The 20,786-nt window shown below is 37.0% G+C and overlaps 1 protein-coding gene across 3 annotated transcripts in view; it reads right to left on the bottom strand.

Moving 5' to 3' along the window:
* Nucleotides 1-3,005: 3,005 nt before the first annotated feature.
* The window catches only part of KCNN2 (potassium channel, calcium activated intermediate/small conductance subfamily N alpha, member 2), a 145,834-nt gene continuing 128,053 nt past the window's right edge, over nucleotides 3,006-20,786 (bottom strand). For 2 of the 3 annotated variants that reach the window (XM_005857363.2, XM_005857364.2), the window contains 4 exons: nucleotides 20,618-20,728; nucleotides 12,388-12,515; nucleotides 6,107-6,176; nucleotides 3,006-3,619 (listed from right to left, as the gene is read on the bottom strand). In XM_005857363.2, coding sequence (XP_005857425.1) covers nucleotides 3,332-3,619; nucleotides 6,107-6,176; nucleotides 12,388-12,515; nucleotides 20,618-20,728 — 597 coding nt within the window. In that variant the 3' untranslated portion in view covers nucleotides 3,006-3,331. Of the gene's footprint in view, nucleotides 3,620-6,106; nucleotides 6,177-8,826; nucleotides 8,836-12,387; nucleotides 12,516-20,617; nucleotides 20,729-20,786 lie in introns of all 3 variants that reach the window. The other variant, XM_005857362.2, reaches the window with a different exon arrangement.

A 20,786-nucleotide genomic window follows, 5' to 3' on the forward strand; every position in this document is an offset into this window, starting at 1 on the left:
AGGAGTTGAGCCCTTTGGTCCACTTCTTGGGTGACTGTACCAGCACATCCCCAAGTGAGTACCCCAAGTCCTGGGCACAGAGGACAAGAACCCTCTACATTCCCGGATCATATTCATGAACAGATCTTGTGAGATGCCAAGAAGAAAAAAGTATGTCAGAATCACAAAGACAACAAATATATACCTATTGGTATTCTAGATCAGATTAAACAAAAATCAGTGATAGGACCAGGAACTGAACAACTAATCCAGAATCCAGTCACTTGATTTAAGAATTAGATAGGTAAGAGAGAGATTTTATAAACTATACTGCCAGCTGTTAAAAGTTATAATAAAATAGGCATGTAATGGGGTATTTAATGTTTGTTGCCTTATACTGGAAATAGTAACAAAAAGTATCTACCATGATTTGGTAAAACATTAGGTTTTGCAAGAGTCTCACTCATATCTATATTTGAATATTCATTTTGTAGATGAGATAAAGGGGCAGAAGGATTAAGGCTGTTCAAATACATAGAGCTATCAAGAGGCAGAACTAATTTGCAAACCCAGACCTGATTTTTAACCTCATATTTTTTTACCTTCATCATTCTATTTCTCAAGACTGGGCAAAGTGGCAAAATAGGAAGGCTCTAGTATTTTAATCCATCTTTGAAGATTCATATTAACTCTAACTAATTGGTTTTTCTCCAAATTCCATATTCTGTTTGGAGTAAAATTGATTATTCCAGATGCTTTGATGGAGAATCTCTGTAAAACAATCACCAAGGGAGGAAAAATTAGGGAGAAAGCATGTGAAATTTAGTAGATCTACTACCTGTTATGTATTTGGTTCATCTTTATTGGAATCTTCTGTCAACTGTGTACAAAATTAAGGAAATTATTGAGGAAGGTGGTGTCATTGTAATTCAAAGTGATTTGTTCTAGCCTTATGCTCTTGTACTGGCTGTGGAGAAATAGTGAGACCAGGGTGTGGTAGGCTGAGGTGTAACAAGACTTAGTTATTATTAGAAACTTTGAAAAACAAAGTGCAAATTATAGCAAGGTATATGTCACCAGAAAAGAGCAGTCATTTTAGGAGATTCAGAGGATTTTGCGTAATGTTCATGGAAGAGTCTTGGTAATGTAGGGTTCATTCAGCATATTGCCAACCATGTCTATGCAACAGATGGTCCTCTCTTCCTCTTTTAAATTGTGACTTTCTTGGTACTTAGAAAAAAAAATAGACAAAAGATCCTACACTTTTTTTGCATCTCTACTAGTCTTCATGTACTTTGCATAGAGGAACAGGAAAAGTAAGATCAATTTAGAAGACAAAAGAATGACATCTTACATGAATTGCTGCTAATTTGGAAGAAGAAAATAAACACAAGATAATGACATGGAAATTAAAACTCTCTTTCCTTCAACAGAAGAAAATACTATTTTCTCCTTAGTCTTCTAGTAGTTTGGGATGGTAGTGCTAATTCATCAGTAAAATGATAATTAGACTTAATTATCTGCTACTTTGCCTTTTAGTCACAATAGAGGTAGAATATACACAAAAATTAACTGCATCAGTTGCAAGAACAAATTATCTTTCAAAATTTTTCTTTCTTATATCCAATGTTTACACCAAATACTTGATATATTTTTGTATGCAACCCAGAATACATAAAGGAAACTTTAGTTTCACTCATGAAGTAGAAATCCTGATAATGCAGGATTTTGAAATTCATTTAACTCAGCAGTATATTGCTATAAGCGTGCTCTGGTTTTCTTTCACTTATTAAAGGACATTCCAAACTTTGTCCTCATCCTACATAGACATATAGAAGATGTGTAAATGAGCTTTATTTTCAGCCACTTTGGATGGGTAATAATGGTAAGTTATTCTCAGGCAATCGAAAGGAATCATCGTTTTATATCTTTGATCTTGAATGGAAATGTTAGATTTTGCATTGATTATGGAGACTAGCTATCAAAGTGACTTTATTCATTGAACTATGGAAGATGATGAAATATATCATTGTAGTTTTGTGTTACAGAAGAAAAATACTTGGTATCCTAAGCAACTTGCAATGTTGTAAGGTAGACCCCAAAGATATGGTGTAAAATAAAGGGGAGGATGGCAAAGCAGAAATTCTCTGAAAATAAAGGGGTCATTTTTAGTTTTAGGGCAACCCAGCAGCTGGGTAAGTGAAGCCTTATTTTTATGTGTTATCCCTACCACCTCAGGTCGGTTCTTTTTGTAGACTCTGCAAGTACCACCATGTGAGGGAATCCCACATTGCTATCATTTCAAGGATGGTTGTTCTAAAACCAATGGAAAAGAGGTGTGTTTGCAGCAGTAACTACCCAGTTCTCTTTTACAGAAACCAACCTTAACCACTCATGAAACAAGTGTAATGAAGCTCCTTAAATTTACCAGATGCCATTTACTTCCTTGTACCAAGTAAGGAAATACAGATCAAATGGGGACCATTTGTTAGGTGATATTTACCATGTTAAAAATTATGTTCATTAAGTTGTTAGGAAGTATGCAAATGCATGTGTATAATCCCAACAGAGTGTTATCATGGGCCCAAATAATAAATGAATATATGGAAAGAGATGACAACTAGTTTAGACCTAAATTCTGCAATATCAGTTCACAGAAAATGGTGTACCCTGATAATTTATTCGAGTTAATTTTTTTTTAAGCTTGGAATGAAATAATTATTTAAAACATCTGTATGTCTTATTTTTACATTTTGATGGTACCACCTCATTTTCCACATAATTTGGAAACCAAATTAGAAATGAGGCTATAAACTCAAATAGTAAACTGGGCTGGGTCAAATGATGTGACTATAATATTTCATAATGATGGAACATCCTAGTAAATATAATAATTGAAAGTTTTTTTCCAACCTTCCAAACTTCTGGAAATCAAAATTATCAACATGTATCAGGTGATAATCAGTCATTTTACCTGAAAATAAGGAGAGACGTGAATCTTCAGAAATGTCAATTGACCAAACCAGTATGTGCAGAAATTAACTTTTTTTATTATATATCATATAATGTAGTAGTAAAGTTTGTTTGAAGTGCATGAATAAAAAGTTAGTGAAATTACAGGAGGAACAATCTATATAGCAATAATAGGTGCATTCCCTGTGCATCTGAAAGAAAGGAAAAAAAAAAAAGAGTTTTCACTCATTTTGGCCTAAAACTTAGTGTTCAGGTTCCCAGGATTCTGACATCAGAACCCGGATAACACTGATTAGAACCATAGGGGCTTTACAATAAAAGCTAAAATATTGACCATATGATGGCAAAAAGTCTTAGTTTGTGGTTAACTGATTCTCTTCTAGCTACTCTCTGATGAAGTTGGTGGCGCTGTGGAGGAGGACCGCCGCCTCCTGGACGAGGACCGGGACCGCTCGGCATTGTAGGCGACATGCTTGTCGTAGTTCTCCATCTGAGCCTCAATGAAATCTCTCTGCTGCTGTCTGATGGTCTGGCTGATGAGCCCAGGGAGGGCGTGGATGCTACCAATCAAAGTCTCTAATTTCGTTTCCAGGGTAACAATCCTCTTCTCGAAGTCTTCACTCCTTTCGTTTAAGTCGGAAATCATGTCATACATGATATTCTGGGTCTGGAAAACAGGATTGAGAGGGATAGAAAAACAAAGAACTAAGTCTTAATTACACGGATCCTCAGAGCTTGAGGGCTGGTCTCCTTTTGGGGACAATCAGTGCAACAGGGGCGGGGCATCAGCTAACTGGACACTTTACTAGTATCTTGCAAAGAAAATTTCAGGGTATGAGTGTGTTTGATGCCAGGACTTAGAATTGTAATCTCTTAGGCATTAATTAGATCCAGGCCCTGAAAATATTGTGCAGGTACTGTAGGTGGTATGTCCAATGATTTCTGGTGTACACACAGACAAACATGTTTTGATTTTATATATGTATATATATATTTTTAATGATTATACAAATGTTAGTGCACCGCACTCATTTTGTAATGTGTAATAGTAATTAGGGCAATGCTAATTTTTTAAAACAGGAGATTTTAGAAAAACAAATAATAATATGGATAGTATTAGGATGTAGCACAAATTCTAAGGGTGGAAAACAAAGTTTAGGACAAACTGACTTGATTGTGTAATTTAGGAACTTAAAGCTGTAAAAAACTTCTTAATATCTTTTGCTGTCCCATGTTTCAAATTAGGGCTCTCTGTGGGTTAAAGAGCATTTTTACAGATAATCAATGAGAGAATAAAAAGTTGGTGATACTGAAGTTACCAGGCTACCTTGTTGGCTATGGTTTAATCAGATGCTAAATGGTTTGAAATGGAAGATGTTTTTGGTATCCTAGTGAATTTTGCAATTGATTGTCTTGATCAGGGGCTGTTCATGACTCTGACTCCCAGTTATATTTCCAGAAGTATCCCAGAGGCTCTCAGGGATGATTGACATAGAGGTAGAGAGGGGAGAGGGTGGCCAGGAAGGGAAGACTGGAGATGTAAGCCTTAGGTCCATGAAGTTTTCCCCAAGTCGCAGTCCCCTTTCTCTGAGCCTTCCTTCTTTTACCTCATTTCCCTTTGCAACGTGTGCTCTTTTCCTGCTGAACCAGCCTATGGAACATTCTCCTAATGATGATAAATGGACTGACTATATAAGGAAGTTACTATTCAGAACACAGACAGCTAGTTTGAGTTGGGCCATGGAGACAAAATGCATTAACTTTTTTTTTTTTTTACTATGTAGTATTGAGACTATGTGAACAATATCCATTCATTCAGAAAATATTGAACCCTTGTGGCATAGACAGTGTTGCAGTCATAATAATAAGCATGGCACCAAAGAATTAATTAAACAGTATTCTTTATATATCTTAAAGAATATAAAGTAAAATCATATAGCTACTATATATAACAAATATTATATCGTAAGTAAAATGATATATATATCATGATATAACATTTATTATTTCCAAGTGGTCTTTTTTTATAAAAATTCCTAATTTCTTTTATTATTTGACATAGGAGCGATGAAAGAGCTTGCCTCATCTTTGTTCATGAAGTATCCAAGCAAATGTCATGTGTAAATACTAACCAAGGATGTTTCTGAGCCTCATATGTGTGCTTCCCAGATTAAATGCGTGATATATACTCTCCCAGAGGTAAGTCATTAAATACTTCACTTATATTCTGCTTCTGAGATATCAAATATTCATCTTCAATATTTATATCTTATGTGTTACTGATATACATGAAAGTGAATATACTTTAGATGTATTATTTCATGATACCAGAAATAGTATGTGTGGATTTTATAGATTATACTTGAGGTTTTACAAATGACACAGCTGATTTATCAAACAACTGAACGTACAGGTCCAATTGAGAGTTGCCTCTTTCAAAGCATTTGTATTAAAAGGCTGAACACACATAAATGCTATCCTAATCCCATCTTTAGAATTAGTCCAAGAAAATGCAATGTTGTGATTGTTGACAAATATTCATATTTTAAAAGTGGAGTTTACTTGGAAGAACAAGCAAAAATCAACCAGATACAGCTTATAAATGTGTCAGAAGAATTTGGGAACTATTAATTTTTAAATTATGAAATGGAGAAAGAACCATAAGTTACACAAAAGTGATACCTTTTTTTTGAAAGACAACTTTCATGCTAAGATGTAATTTCTGGTATTTTAATTTAAATGTACATTCTTTTGATTTTGCTTAAAATATATTAAAAAATGTTTATTGTTGAGTCCTACTAAGCCTCATAGTTAAAACCAAGATGTGGTTTTGTTCTCATAGGGATGAGACTGAACTACAAATAAGAATCCCCAAGGTATTGTCTCCTATTCCACTTACATTTCTTAACGTTGGTCCAAATCACTGCAAGTAGAAAAGCTTTTAGAATGCAGATGAATAATGGATACAGGCAGGAAAAGAACATATTAAGTAAGAGTTAAAAAAAAATTCTTCTAAGTTGGACCATCATTTTTGGGCAGTTGGTTGGCTGACTTGTTAAATAAATTTAGGGTGGCCCCTGTGTCAGCATTATTAATTACTGTGCCATGGTTAATTCCAACAGATGCACTCATGAGGCCTGAGACCCCAGCTTACCTTTGCCAGGTCCACCAAGGTATTTGCTTGGTCATTCAGTTTCCTCTGCTCCATTTTTACACTTCGTAATCTAAAAGACAGAATCTGAAGTCAGAAATGTTTCTTTCTCTCTATGGCTATCATATGCCTTCCAAAGAGCATGCACAAAATTGACAAGGGAAATAACTGCATGGATAATGCCTCAAATATTTGGGGTAAAGTCCAAACTGGTTATGTATCTGCTACAATGAGAAGCATGCTTCCCCAACACCGCAAAAAGGAAAGGAGAGAGAGTAAGGGATGAGGTGTCCATAGGACAACTGTTCACCAGGTAGTTAACATTGAATTAAGAAAGGCTCATAAGGAATTAACCATATGAGAAAAGCCAAAACATTCATTAAAGCCCCAGTATCGTGACAAATAGACATAGGAAGAAATATGCAAAGCAACTGGAATTGCATCACTGTTAGAGCAGTGAGCACCTTCCTATGCCTATGTGACTAGATACAGGTGTTAGCCCTGTTTAGTCTGAAATGGATTGGGTTAGGTATTTGAACCTGATGAGACACAGTGATAAGTGAGATTCTTATTAGCAAAAAATACAACTTTTATTCAACCAGCAGCAAGACAACTCAAAACACATAATTCTCTTATTCTTCACCTGACTTTTATCTTAAACTGCCATTGAACTTGAAGAGAAGCCAGACCATTTCCTTGGGAGAATTTCCCTTTTTATTGTACATAAAAGTCAGAGGACAATTAAAGTATCTGACAGATGGGATCGTTACTTATAAAGTTACTTTTAGATACTTTTAAATACCATTGCATATATCTGATAGTTAAAAAGCCACTGTTATAAAAAATCTTTCTGAATGAGAACTATTCCTTAATTCATTTATTGTAATATTTTAACAAATACTTAATTCAGTCTTTAATATGGTACCAAGAAATTAAGATTTTCCAACAAAAAAGTGCCATTTTGTTCTTTAAGCCAACAATTCAAAGCCTTGCTCCAAAAGAGAAGCAGGTCTCTCTGAACTACCTAATAAAAAATATATATATATCTATGCTAACCTTTTTACTTTGCTGATGAATAATTTTACAAAGTGTAGTGGTAATACTGAAGAGAATACTTTTTATTATTTCCCAAATTAAATTAAAGGTAATTACAAAGAAGAAAAAAATATTCACAGGGCAAGATTTTACTGCCAGGGAGATTTTTGTAACAAATGTTCCCGATGCTCAGTGATTTTGTTCTGAAACTAGGATATCCAATATGTCACCAAATCTGCTCTACAGTGAAGATATAGTTCCTTCTGCCAGGAAGAATTTAACTGACACCTGCCTACATCATGCTCTTTAGCAATCTTCAACAGTTTAAGGTTATAACTTGTCATTGCGACTGTGTTTATAAGAACGGCTCCTTTTCATGCTATTATAGAGATGGAATATGTCCTAGTCTAAAAGAGTTTTACAAACATAGATTTAAATTTAATATATTGTTGAGAAATGTTTCCTTAAGTATTTACAAGGGTTTCAAGTCTTGATGTCTGCCTCTTAAAAAAAAACAAGTCAAAAACAAAAACAATCCCCCCTTTAAAAAAAAACACACAAACTTTAAATATGTGTGACTTACTATAGAGAAATGTAGCAGAGAGAACCACAATGTCAGACATGGATTCCACCCTTTCCCTGGCCCTAAAGTGACCATCAATTTCTTCATGCATGAAATAAAGTGGGCTAGGTTATTATAATGTTTCCAAGGTGCTGGATTTATACCAAGAGGTACTCTAGATGACTAAGACATTAGACAATACTAAAAGAGATGGAGAGAAAGTAATTCCCTTTAATTCTCTTCTAATTCCTGATTATTATAAGAAAAAGGTCTTAGGCCAGCCCTATACTGTTTTTATCTTCTAACACATGCTATCTTCTTTTTTAAAAAGAAAACAGCGAGCAGGCTTTCAGCTCAGAGAGTTTCTACAGATAACAGCCTGTGGGTAGAATTCAGTACCAGTGTTTCAATTGTCAATTGATATTGCTTTTACCTCTCTTTGCTGAGAAGGATATATTTCTTATCCATTTATGACAGGGATTTATATCAAGCTTTCTTTTCAAATTTAAGTAATAGTATAGTTGGTACATGAATGCCTGAATTTGGGGTCACCAGACCAGAAACCTCCAACAACTTATGAATGCAGAGAAAGTCCTGGACTCGGCAAGTCTGGAGGAGGGTCCAGAGCTGGTCCCTTGGCTGAGGTGAGTACATCATGTTCCAATCAATGGAGCCTAATTTTCTTCTCCTGGATTCCTAGATTATGTTTCTGACAGTAGAATTTTGCCCATTTTATTTTCTACTAATCTGGAAAGCTGACCTAGAGTAGCCCTATTTGATTGGAATTCCTTTCGCTGCTCCCTGAACTTAAAGTGTCTCGCTTTGTTGCTGCTTAGACTGCCTGTGGTGTAGAACTGGTAGAAAAAGCCTACTGAAGCTGCAGCTGCCAGAATAAAAGGTAACACGCAGATGTGTATTTTACATTTTTCTCCCCCCCAAAGAATAAGAAACATATGTTGATTTCTTCCTTGTGAACTTCACTTATCACAGGAAAATATCATGATTTTGGATCACATTTCCATAGCAGCAATCAGACTACTAAAATTCACAAATAAAGGATCCGCTTGGGTGCATGCAGCCGGTAGAGAATTCTGCAAATGTTGACGGAGCGGCTCACACAACTTACTTCCGAGCTCTATTTTCATTTTGTTGAAATAAAAAGACAAAACAAAAGAAAAGAAACTGTGAAATACTCTGGAACAAAATAACACAGTGTGGTGTTCAGTGGTGCACAAGGGGCTCGATTCATTGGCTGGAAGATCCTGTTAAGATTCTGTAGGATTTTGGCATATTGATCAAAGAGAAACACTATTCAATATATTATCATCCATCTTCATTGCTGCTATTCTTCCCCCACCCGAAAGCCCATAGTTTCCTCCAGAACTAGAGTTCAGAAGGAAGAACTTGTATCATGACATCTTGGCCTCTCTGAGATAGAATGTTTAAGGAAACATTTTTGCCTAATATGAATGCAAAAATGTTTAAGGGTTGAAAGGATAATATTCTAAACAATAGGATTATAATGATGTGGTGTGTGTGTTTTTTTTTTGAAGGGTATATCTTTTCTGAGTTGGGGCTGTTTAGAAGCCTGGCTTTCTGAAAGGTAGGTAATGCAATACTCGATATGTTATAAAAATTGTTTGTTGAATTTCTTGGCTCTGAGACAAGTTATACTGATTGATGGGCCGATAGAGGTGAGATAGAAGAAGGATAAACTTTAAAGTTAAAGCTGCTACCAGAAAAAGGGTGAAATGTTATAGAAACAGATTGCTTCGTGGCACTGAGTGACCATCCACAAAGACAGATATGTTACTGAGAAGAGGACACAGCCTACAGAGTTCGGCTTCCATCCGAGACTAGAGAGGGCACGTGTCGGGGAGAAAGGCTATGAAGCTTGGAAAAGAGAAAGATTTGAAATAGAGGGGGACTGGCAGAAGGGGAGAGAGAGAGCTATTGACAAAGCTCTCAGGACAAATCAGAGAATAGGAGAGGCCAGGAGAGCTCTACCAAATGAGTTTGTCAATTTTTCCTCAACTAGCAAAGTCTGACTTCACCCAGTGCTGACACACAAGGCTGACAGTCTCACTGGGTGTGAACAGTGGGCAATAAAGGCCTTGCCCTTAGGAATCGAGCCCTGTGTGCTTTCCTTTGTGAGTTCACTAACTTAAAATGAAAGATAGTTAATGCATGATTAGAATCAACTAGCCAAACCCAGCCCACATAAATTCTCAGGTGTACTTTTTCACAAAGTACAAGGTCCCTCCCACCTCAAAGGAAACCCAGTCACCCAAAGACTAATTTATAAAACAATTCAGAACATTTTTGAGTTGCTTGAAACTCATCTGCTTTAGGAGTATACACTGCTACAGAAGAAACAGAATAAGAAATGTCTGCAAGAAGCAGAGGAATAATGCATGTTTTTCTCCTCTATTAGTCTATCCAAAAGAAGCATGCTGAAGGAGCCACCAAACCCTTATGGTCAGGTCAATGCACCAACAGCTCAGGGACAGTTTTTAAACTTGGCTCACTGAAAGATAATTTTCCTGACAGTTGATTATGAAAAATTTCAAACCTATAGCAAAGTGGAAAAGATTGTATAGTGAACACCCTTAAATTGTCCCCCAAATTTTTGAGTGTGAATATATTCAGACTTAAGAGCTCTGGGACAACGTAAATACCCACCATTTACACATGGCTACAGAATTATGTTACAAAAAAACTGTCAAAGCATTTACAAAAGAATATAAAAATTTATCCAAGGCGTCAAAGGCAAATCACATTTAATTATACATTTAGTAGGTCACAATGACAGAAAGGGACACAAATACAATCCTGGAGGAAAGGGGATGTGTGGCTGCTGGACACGTACAGTGACTGAACTCGCTCACTTCCACGTCATCTCACTCCCACACAGGTGAGTTTTCTTTTTAATATATTTAATATATTTTAGTATGTGTTAGTCTTGGAAAATTAAAAGTGCAGAGAATGATTTCTCCACAGCATAGCATGCGTGCCCCTTGTGTGAATGTTGGGGTTACTGTGTTTCATGGTTGGGGTGTGGGAGAGTTGTGTCAGGTGGCCCTTGGGGAAGAAGCTTGTCCTCAGAAAGGATGAAAGGCCTGATGAGAGCAGAGGTGACGGCTCAGCATCTGTCAAGGGCCTCACTCTCTTAGCTCCGAGCTTCAGGGAATGGAGATGTCTAGGTAAGTGCTCCTAGGTGGTGGGACCCAGTCACAGACAGCTGTGAGCTCCAGGGAGCAACTCTCTCTTGGGAGCCACATCAAATACAGTGTTCCTCTCTTGCTCTTCCCTTTTACTCTTTCCCAGATGTTAGAGGAGTATTATCTTAAAATCCTAGCTTTCCTGGGTAAATAGCATAGTCTGTATCTAGACGAGTCACAGAGCTTAAAGGAGGAATGATGTCCCTTTGGTGTTGGTGGCAGCAAGGAAAAGAGCGTGAGAGACTAGCACGGAGGGCCAGCTACTCCACTGCGTGTTCAGGCTCCCTCTAATTTAGGTCTCCGAGTACGTGAATTCTCTTTTCATTAAGAAAGCTGCAATTTCTCTATAGTCCATATATGACCATAATTATAGACATATTCTACATTTTCAGTGATACTTAGTTAAAAGGGGAAGTTGGTTGGACAGGTCATATGAATGCTTAGTGATTTCTCACAGAATGTTAGTGAAATATAAGACATGCAAATTATCTAAATATAGAAAATGAAAACTCCAGCCTCAGAGTTTTCTCCTCTGCTGTGCTAGTTAGCTCTCGAAGACATTTCACTGACTAGTCAAGGGACCTAGTACTTCCCCACCTTCCTATGATTACCCCGGGAGTTTGCATGAGGACAGCCACTTTGCTGACCCACAAATGTGACCATGCCTGCTCTTCCCCATTTGGAAATGGCATTAAGAGCAAGTCTGTAGAGCATCACAATGGACACCCACGTGAATGTACTTACGGGAAGGATGCCGCCAGCCTGGGGGAGAAAGCCCTGGTGCTTTCAGATTATCACTGAAGCTCACTAGATATAAATCTGTACTTTAACGTCTGTGATAGTGATATAATGTATCAATGAAATGGCATGAAAGACTTGAACTCTGGTGGCCTGAATAAAGCCAGGACAATGATAAAAGAGCACAGGGTCCATAGGAACTATAAAATCTACAATGAACACGTAGCACAGAGAAAAACCCCAAGTCCTGATTAAAAACTCATTTAAAAATTCAAGTAGTGAGTCAACTATAGTACTGCCTTCATATAAAGATGCTTGACAGAGTATTAAAAAAATCCAGACAATAAAATGTTAATATTTTTCAAGTTTTTGCAGTAGGTACAAACTAAACATGTTAGAGCAAACTATAGAGCAAACTATATGAATGTTAAATTAAGAAACACAATTTTAACTGAAATTATCGCTTCTAAAGAAACCGAGAAGACATTCCATTACTATATATATTAAATGACTATTCTCCCAATAATAAATGATTCCTAATCATACAAGAACCGACAACTTTGCTCAGGATTTCATTTATGAAATTATTAAATTGCCAAATACCGTCCTCTGGGAACAAGCCTGACGACGTTTTCTTTTTTTCCTCCCTCACGAGAGAAGAATAACCAAGTGCTAGAATTAAAACCTAGAGATACGAAAGCAGGAGGAAAATGAAGAATGGTACTTACTGATGAATAGCTTGCAAGAATTTTCGTTGATGTTTTCTTACTTTTGCATGATCTATCTTTTTTACTAGCTTTGTATTTTTGTAAATTAGCCATGTTTCCCTGAGTACATTGGCAGCTGCGTTTTTCACCTGTTAGGAAAATAAACAAAAAAAGCAGTTGATAAATTCCAAAGCGGAATCCTTTGCAACTTGGCTGGGGGGTCATAGTCTTCACCCCAATGATCATGATAAGCTCTCGCTCTGTTTAGTAACTATGTCTCAAAAATTCTTTTTTACAGAAATCTAAAAGTTTAAAAAACAGAATATGCATGGATCTAAAAAGTACCAGTATCTGTGTGGGAACAATATTTAAACTGAAATATTAGGGAGCTACTGATCTCTTCCTGGGCCAAACTCTACCCTATCAGGGACTTTCTTTTCATTCAACCACTTAAAAAAAAATCAAGAGGTGTTTATTTCTCCACCCTGTGTTGCAATTGTTCTCTTGGTGTTCTTCATTTCCCTGGAGAAAGGCAACATGCCAGAAGGCCAAGGTTAATCTTGCCTTTGCGAGCCTGCTCGGCATGTCTGGCTGCACACGATAGGAAGGAGGGCACATTTCCACTGCGGATCGTACAGGGGACCCAGTCTCCTAGCTCCCAGAGTGTCTTAGCAAACTGAGTTTGTAAGCCCACTTAATTAATTGACAGACGTCTATGTTGTCATGATTTTGTTGGTAATTGAAATGTATACTTCATTTCAAATGAATGGGACAAACCTAAGGATGAAAGCATTACAGTAGCACTGCCAAGACCTGATGGAAGGTGTGAATACTTCCTAGAGATGTTCAACCCGAAGACCCAGAGTTTTCGTGTGGGCTTCTTGTTGTTGATCACCTACTCTCAGAACAACCATTTGAGAGAGGCATAAAGATGTTCACATGGAGAGTTGCCAGCTAGTGGGGGACTGGGTGGAGGCAGACAACGCTTTAAGGACGGCTTGTGGTGGGGAAGACAGAACAGTGAGCTGGGCTGGAGTACATGCTGGTCTTTCTACTAACCAAGTCCAGTCAAGGGGGCTAGCTAACCTTGTACGACTTTTGTTTCCTCCTCATTATGTGAGGTTCAAGAGAAATATTAGTAAAGTCCTTTTAGTCCTTAAATTTACAATAAGAAAGAACCTTAGCATTACACTAAGATTATGGGCCCATGTCCGTATGTATATTTTTTCATGTTAGCCTTTTTCATGGTGCTAAAAAGTTTTATTTTTGAGTGAAACTGTATCCCTAGAACCTATTGTAAGAAAATGACTGGTTTCCTAAAATTGCTTTTAGGAGTAGATTTTGGTCACATCCTCTGGACATTCATCAGCCTCTGCATGGACAGCATTCTGAAACCAACAGAACAGCGACTGACACGTTAGGGACTGAGCGCCAGCCGTGCGGATGAGGAAAGTTGCCACCGTCCACAGGGACGTTCAAAGGTGTTCCAGGTAATTCTTGGCTCTTCATTCTTATAGAAACACATTTCTCTTCCTCACAGAGGTAGGAGTCACCTTTCAGAAGGCTCTTCCATCTGACCCTTGTACGACCTTTTCAGAGGTAAGGAGCTGGATGCAGTATACCTTGTTGACTTCAATTTCAGAATTCAATGGGGTGAGTGATGCCTGAGGCCTTATGTTGCAGTATTTGTATTCACTCATCTTAGCTGACAGGCTGAAACCGAAAATGACTTCTCATTTGAAAGTAAAATCCCTACAGTTGCTTTTAAAAACCTGTTAAATATACATATGTATGCATTCATGTTGAAACATCCCCTTTTATAATTCTTTAATAGGTTTTCAAACATAGGAATTAACCTCTCAAAGCATCAAATTTAACTGATATTTTTCAAAAATAGCAGCCACAAAACAGTATGTCCACAAATAGAAAAAGGTATCCTTTGCCTAATGGTCAGGTGTGTTTCTAGTAGGTTTTTCCAGTCTCTCATAGGAATGAAAGGGAACAGCAGACAGGGAGACGACAGGGTGGAAAGCACTTCAGTGTTTTATAGGTTTGAACTGTAGGGGATTGTTACGTGAAAGTGATCCGCAAACTTGCAGGAGAAGCAGGCTCTATGCATTTCTGATCATTAGCATGAAAGAGAAGTGCATGGGGGGGGGGGGGGGGGGGGGGGGGGGGGGGGGGGGAAGTGTCCCTGTTTGCACAATTAAGAGCCCTAAGGTCAGTCATCTAATAATGTAACCCTGGAGCTCCTACTCCAGTGGTTCCCAACATGGGGCACATGCCCCATGGCGGGGGGGAGGCAATTCGAGAATGAGTTAACAGTGAATTTTTTGCATTTCTTATGGTTCTAGGGGCCTCATATACAGTATATAAATATATATTGTGACATATTTGTGCACTTCAGTTCTCTAGTACATGTTTTGAAACTTTATTTGCTATTTTTTCATATCACTTCAATTATTAAACAATTTCTTAGTGATTTCTTCCTCAGTATTTCAACTGTCTTTTGTTCTTTTATTTTTCTATTTCATGGATGCCATGTTCTTTGGAAGCTTGTTTAGACCAAGTTAATGGCCTTTTAGGCTTCCTCCATGTGAATAGGAGTTCACTTTTTGAATAAGAATTATATGTCACGGCGGGGGGGGGGGGGACAATCAGGATTTTAGAGATGCTTAGGTGGGGCATGGCCAAAAAAAGGTTGGGAACCACTGTCTTACTCCTTTTCCCAGGATGTTCACAAATGCTTGGAGGGCAGGGGCTGTGTCATAAATCTTTGTGTCTCCCTAGCTCAGTGCCTTGGCCCTAGAGATGGTATGAAATAAATGTCTCCAGGGTTAAATTTGGCACCAGAGTGTGTATAATTTGCATCATAAACACTTCTGATCAGGAAGCAAATGAATATTTATCAGCCAAAGGATCCTCTTGGAAAGAAGGCTGTACAGGTTAGAGAAGAGATCTAAAACCTAAATGGGTCAGTGCATTTCCATGTTTATTGAGTCTCCACCACATGCTAGATACCATGATAGTTTGTATGAGGAATTCACAAATATACTCAGAAATTTAGTGCCAGTTAATGGGCCAACAGCACTATGAAATCTAACTTATTTCCTATATTTCAAAAAATAAGGAGAGTGAGAGGAGGATTCTTTCTTAACAGGAAAGGACTCTGCCTCCTCTCTCATCCCCCCTCCACACACACAGGGGAAAAGGAAAATAACATTTGTTCTGCCTCACTAATGCTCAACTCCAATTCAAATCTTTTATCAGAAATACTTGAGAGGCCGATTAATAATCAGATAGCTTAATAATTTGAGAAAAGAAAGGCCCTAAAATAATTTATACTACTAAAAGTAATACCACTTACCCAGATGCCTTAAACCCACTTTCATGGGTATAAAGGATGTGAACTGTTATATTGCTGACTCATAGGTAATTATAAGATATTAAAGCCATAAAGTGTAACAATACTTTATCAACCACAAAAGCACTTAATGCTGATACTTTTAACTGACAATTTGCTTTGTTCAACCGTAAATGACACATGTAATTAGAGCACTGTTTAAAAGAGTACTTTGTTTATAGTTTTCCTTTCCTTTATATTACTGTGACTTTTTTTCAACATATATTGCTTTGTTTTTCTTCCTCTTGCCTCTCCCTTCAGAGGCTTAAGTGCAGTATTTCCACTCCTCCTGAATGTAAGGGAAAGGAACATAATCTCTGATAAGGAGGAGAACAGTTTTGTTTTTTAAAGAAAACCATTTTTTTAAACTTACTTTCCAATTACAGCTGACATATAACACAATCGTTTCAGGTGTATAACATAGTGATTAGACATTTCTATACTTTACGAAGTGATCACTCCTATAAGTCTAGTACCTACCTGGCACCAAATGTAGTTATTACAATATTACTGGCTATATTTCCTATGCTGTACGTCCCCATGACTATTTTTATAACTGGCAATCTGTACCTCTTGATCTCTTTCATCTTTTCCCACCCCAACCAAGCAGGGGAGTTTCTTGCTTCTCAATCTGGAAACTACAGTAAAATCCTGCCACATATGCTGAGGGTGATGCCCAGGACAAATACAGACAATGCTACTGAGCCTGTGCACTGGGATGTCACGTGCTCTCAGGGCTCTCACCGTGCCCACCGAGTTCTCCTATAGACCAGGTACGGGGTGGGTGAATGCTATGACTGTGGAACAGGGCAAGGTCAAGGGATCCATTCCTTTTGTGTTTCAAACCACTGGGCTATGTGGCTAAGGACAATGTCAGCGCTACATAGAGTAAATCCTCTAGAATTTCTGTTCCCATGTTAAGAGACACACAAGCAACAAAATTACATAACCACATAATAGTGTTCTTATTATGGATCTTATTGGGAATTCTTAATAGGATTGGAAACACCCACAGTGGACATTAATATGTATAATTATCCTTCGTGGTATATCCAGCTATATTAAAAATTTGTTCTTTCCAAAATGAAAGGATTCAGAGAGCTGAACTCCAAGATTTCCTCTTGGTTCAGACCTAAATGAATAGTAATAATATATTGCAAAAAAATACAGGTGATAAAGTTCAAGTCTGTTAGATAGCTGGTCCTCTCATACTAAGCCCAGCAAAAAAATACAGCATGATAAATACTACTTCTGTGAGGTGATAAAGTTCTAGTCTGTTAGATAGCTGGTCCTCTCATACTAAGCCCAGTGACATGTTATGGCTATGATGCTTTCCTTTTGAAATCATCAGATTATCCTGTGTACATGTACCTATAGGCCACTTCTAAATTGCAGAGTGTCATGTAAACTTTTGGAATTATATAAAACTCCTTCATGCTGCTGCCCAATGAGTAGTGTGTCCTACTTTCAAATACAGTATTTTATATGGTTGAGGTAGTCAAACAGAGAAACAAAGTCGTGTTTTCAGGGGATAGTTGAATTTTATATTTTTAATCTTTCATCTTAGCAACTATGTACGTTTTCTAGGTCCTCATCTACTCTTGGTTATCCCCCAGGAGTCATTCATTAATGATCATTAAATATTTTAGACTTTTTATTTAAAAAGTTAAAAATTCTAAATGGGCCCATTTAGACATTCCACAAATAAGTGAATGGAATCAAGTTTCAAGTAAATAACACTCATTAAGTCGATGACTTTGTATAAAATAACTATTATTTTCGAATATTGTATTGACTATAATATCAATATTACAGTATTCTAAGCTAGAAATTTACCTTTGGTTCTAAGGCCAGTTAAACATTTGTACCTGTACTTAGCGACATGTTGCCTATAAAAGCCAATCTGTCAGCAAGCCTGCTGGATGGAAAGTCTTCTCAAACCTATAAGAGACTGGTCCAAAGAAATAGGCAGAGTAGCTACCCTTTTAAGTAGGAATGAGATAAACAGAATTAATGAAGCACCGTGGAGAATTTGAAACTAGAACAGCATTTCTTACAAACAATCTGACTCATAACAGAAAATTACCAATAGGGAGTTTATCTAAAGTAACTAAGAACTTAACTGGACTTTAGGGGACTCGTGAGAAAGAACACAAGTGCATTTTGGCCAAGTAGAGAAAAAAACAGAGCCTTCATCCAATTTGCTTAAAAGAACAGTACTATAAAAGCATAACAGTCTCTGTCTCCTAGAATATGATATTTCAGCTGTCTATGCTTAGCAGTTAACACAGAACCCCAACTATGGTAAGTATATAGTATATTTTTGTTAAATGAATATCTATTAGTCCCAGGAAGGAGATTACAACAAATTCAGTACACTTAAAGATTATCTGTTAAAAGGAATTATCTCAGTCTCTGAATCCTTGGGCAATAACAAGCTAAAGCAGTGGTTCTCACTGTTGCAATTTTGTACCGTTAGGGGACATTTGGCAATGTCTAGAGGCAGTTTGGATTGTCACAAATGTGTGTGCGGGATATTTCTGCTGGCATCTAGTGTGCAGAGGACAAAATGCTGATAAACATCCAACAATACACAAAGTCCTGCAAGGCAATGTATTATTCGGTCCTAAAGGACAGCAGTGCTGAAATAACTAAATTAAAAAACCAACCTGGAATGGGAAGGACTCTGAACTTCACAAAATTCTTTAATCAAAGGCAGTATATAATAATGTTACGCTGTAGGTTTTAAAAATCAAAGCCTTTGTCTTTTCTAAAATGCTTTAATAATGTGGATATGGAGTATCAATATCCCAAAGTAAATTTAAAGGAGTTACTTATTTTCTTTAAGATAAAAAACTAAATGCCTGCTTGTGAACCAGGGGGAAATCTGCCTAAGCGTGACAGTTGGTTTTCTTATTTGTGATTCTGTCACATTTTTTTCTTCACTGTTGAAAATACTTATATACGGTGTTTTAAGGTATTTTTCTGCCTAGTATCTTAAGTGTGGCATTAACTTAATTCCTGGAAAGAATGTAATATCTTCATGGTAAAATTATTTGGATTATGCTCGCACTTTAAGGGTTCTTTTGATATTGTACAACTTCTGTCTCTTAAACATAAACTGCACAGTACAGAACTCATCCAAACAAGTACATGATGAGATAGATAAAACATCTGCTACAATTTTGGACTAGATGTGAACACACAATAATCTAATGTGTGTGTGTTTTCATTTCCCAGTACGGTATATCTTTGAAAATGACAAGAACCTAACTCTCCATTCAGCTCATTTACCTCTTCGTCTACTCTCCAAGTGCTTTTCTGTAACATTTAGAAATTAGTTTGGAGAATGAATTCAGGAGTTGAGCGAATATTATGTAGAGTAGATGTTCCAAAGTGGTAAATCCAGTACGAAAGCATGACATCTAGATGATCATGGCTTTGATCATCCAGAACGTATGTGGACTTGCTAACTGCAATGAAGTCTCACAATAGTGTCTGACAGGTGAGACATAACTTATCAGGGCAATTGGAATTCATCTTTCCATTTCATAAATATTATCCAAACAAATAAAATATGCATTAAAGTGACTGATTTATTAGGAATTATTTTACCAAATTAAACATGATTACTTTTAAACACAGAACCAAAGTCAAAAGTGAGCAAAAACTCTGAAAATGGAACTCTGCTTGAAATCTCTATTGTTTCTTTTATGAATGAAGTTACCAAGTGACCGTGAATTTTGTTATTTTAATGACAGCCTAATTGAATTCTACTTTGGGAAGTGGTTATGTAGCAAGATGACACTGCTATAAAGTAAGTTTTAGTTATTTTTGACCTTGGTATTTCAAGTGACAGCGGTTCTCAACCTGTGGGTCGCAAACAATGAAAATACATCCTGCATATCAGATATTTACATTATGATTCATAACAGTAGCAAAATTACAGTTATGAAGTAGCAACGAAAATAATTTTATGGTTGGGGGTCACCACAACATGAGGAACTGTATTAAAGGGCCGCGGCACCACAACATGAACTGTATTAAAGGGTCACGGCATTAGGAAGGTTGAGAACCACTGCAAGGGAGGCTAAAAATTTAGTGTGGTAAAAATCATCATCCTTTTTATATGATTTTCCTCCTTGATGTAAGTTACTAAACTTCTCTGCATCTTGGCTTGCATAATACCAGCATTTTCCTCATCAGGTTGTTGTGAAGATGAAACAAGTTTTTATACATGACACAGAGAAGTGGCTGGCAAAGGGTGAGTACTCTGTACACATGTGATTACTATTTTCCTTGAGTCTTTATAATTGGACATTGATTTCCCCTCCAGATGCTATTTTAAACATCTCTCTGATATCCTTTAAGTCATGGAAAGAGTCTGTATCTGCCCTCATACCTTGGAGTCCTAAACATTAAGGGTTGTTGTTTATTTGTCTTTGCAACCCCAGTCTTTAGAACAGTGACTGGCTTATAGGATGTCAGTAAAACATTTATTGAATCACCTTCCCATAAAATTTCTGTATTACATTGACACTGTATTCCTTCCTGTTAAATCTGATATTGGTCTCTTTTTCTATATTGCCAACTTAAATGTTAAGAATGACTATTTTTAAAGATTTATGTGGTCTATTTTTATCCTTGAGTAAATACCAAGATTGTCCAATTATTTCCTATTTGACCTAAAGTTAGGAAGAGTCTACTCTCAGAACCAATTCCATATTTTCACATTTTAAGACTAAGCCATGTCATTTTGGCTTTGGAGGTCAAGATAAAAAGCATGTTATCCAACATTGAAAACATCTAAAATAATATTCCCTTTGCAGATAGTGGGTGGTGACTTACTCTTTTTGTCAGCTGAGTATCCATCATGAAGTTGTGCACGTGCTTTTCTGCTTTGGTAAGTTCTAGCTTCCTTGCCACTACAGCTACCACCAGGGCTGTGCAACCAGCACCCTAAAAACCAGAGAAAAGAGAAACCCAAAGAGTTATTACTTTTACTTTTCGTCTTAGC

Source organism: Myotis brandtii, unplaced genomic scaffold, assembly GCF_000412655.1.
Source record: "Myotis brandtii unplaced genomic scaffold, ASM41265v1 scaffold1105, whole genome shotgun sequence".
NCBI classification, from domain to species: domain Eukaryota; kingdom Metazoa; phylum Chordata; class Mammalia; order Chiroptera; family Vespertilionidae; genus Myotis; species Myotis brandtii.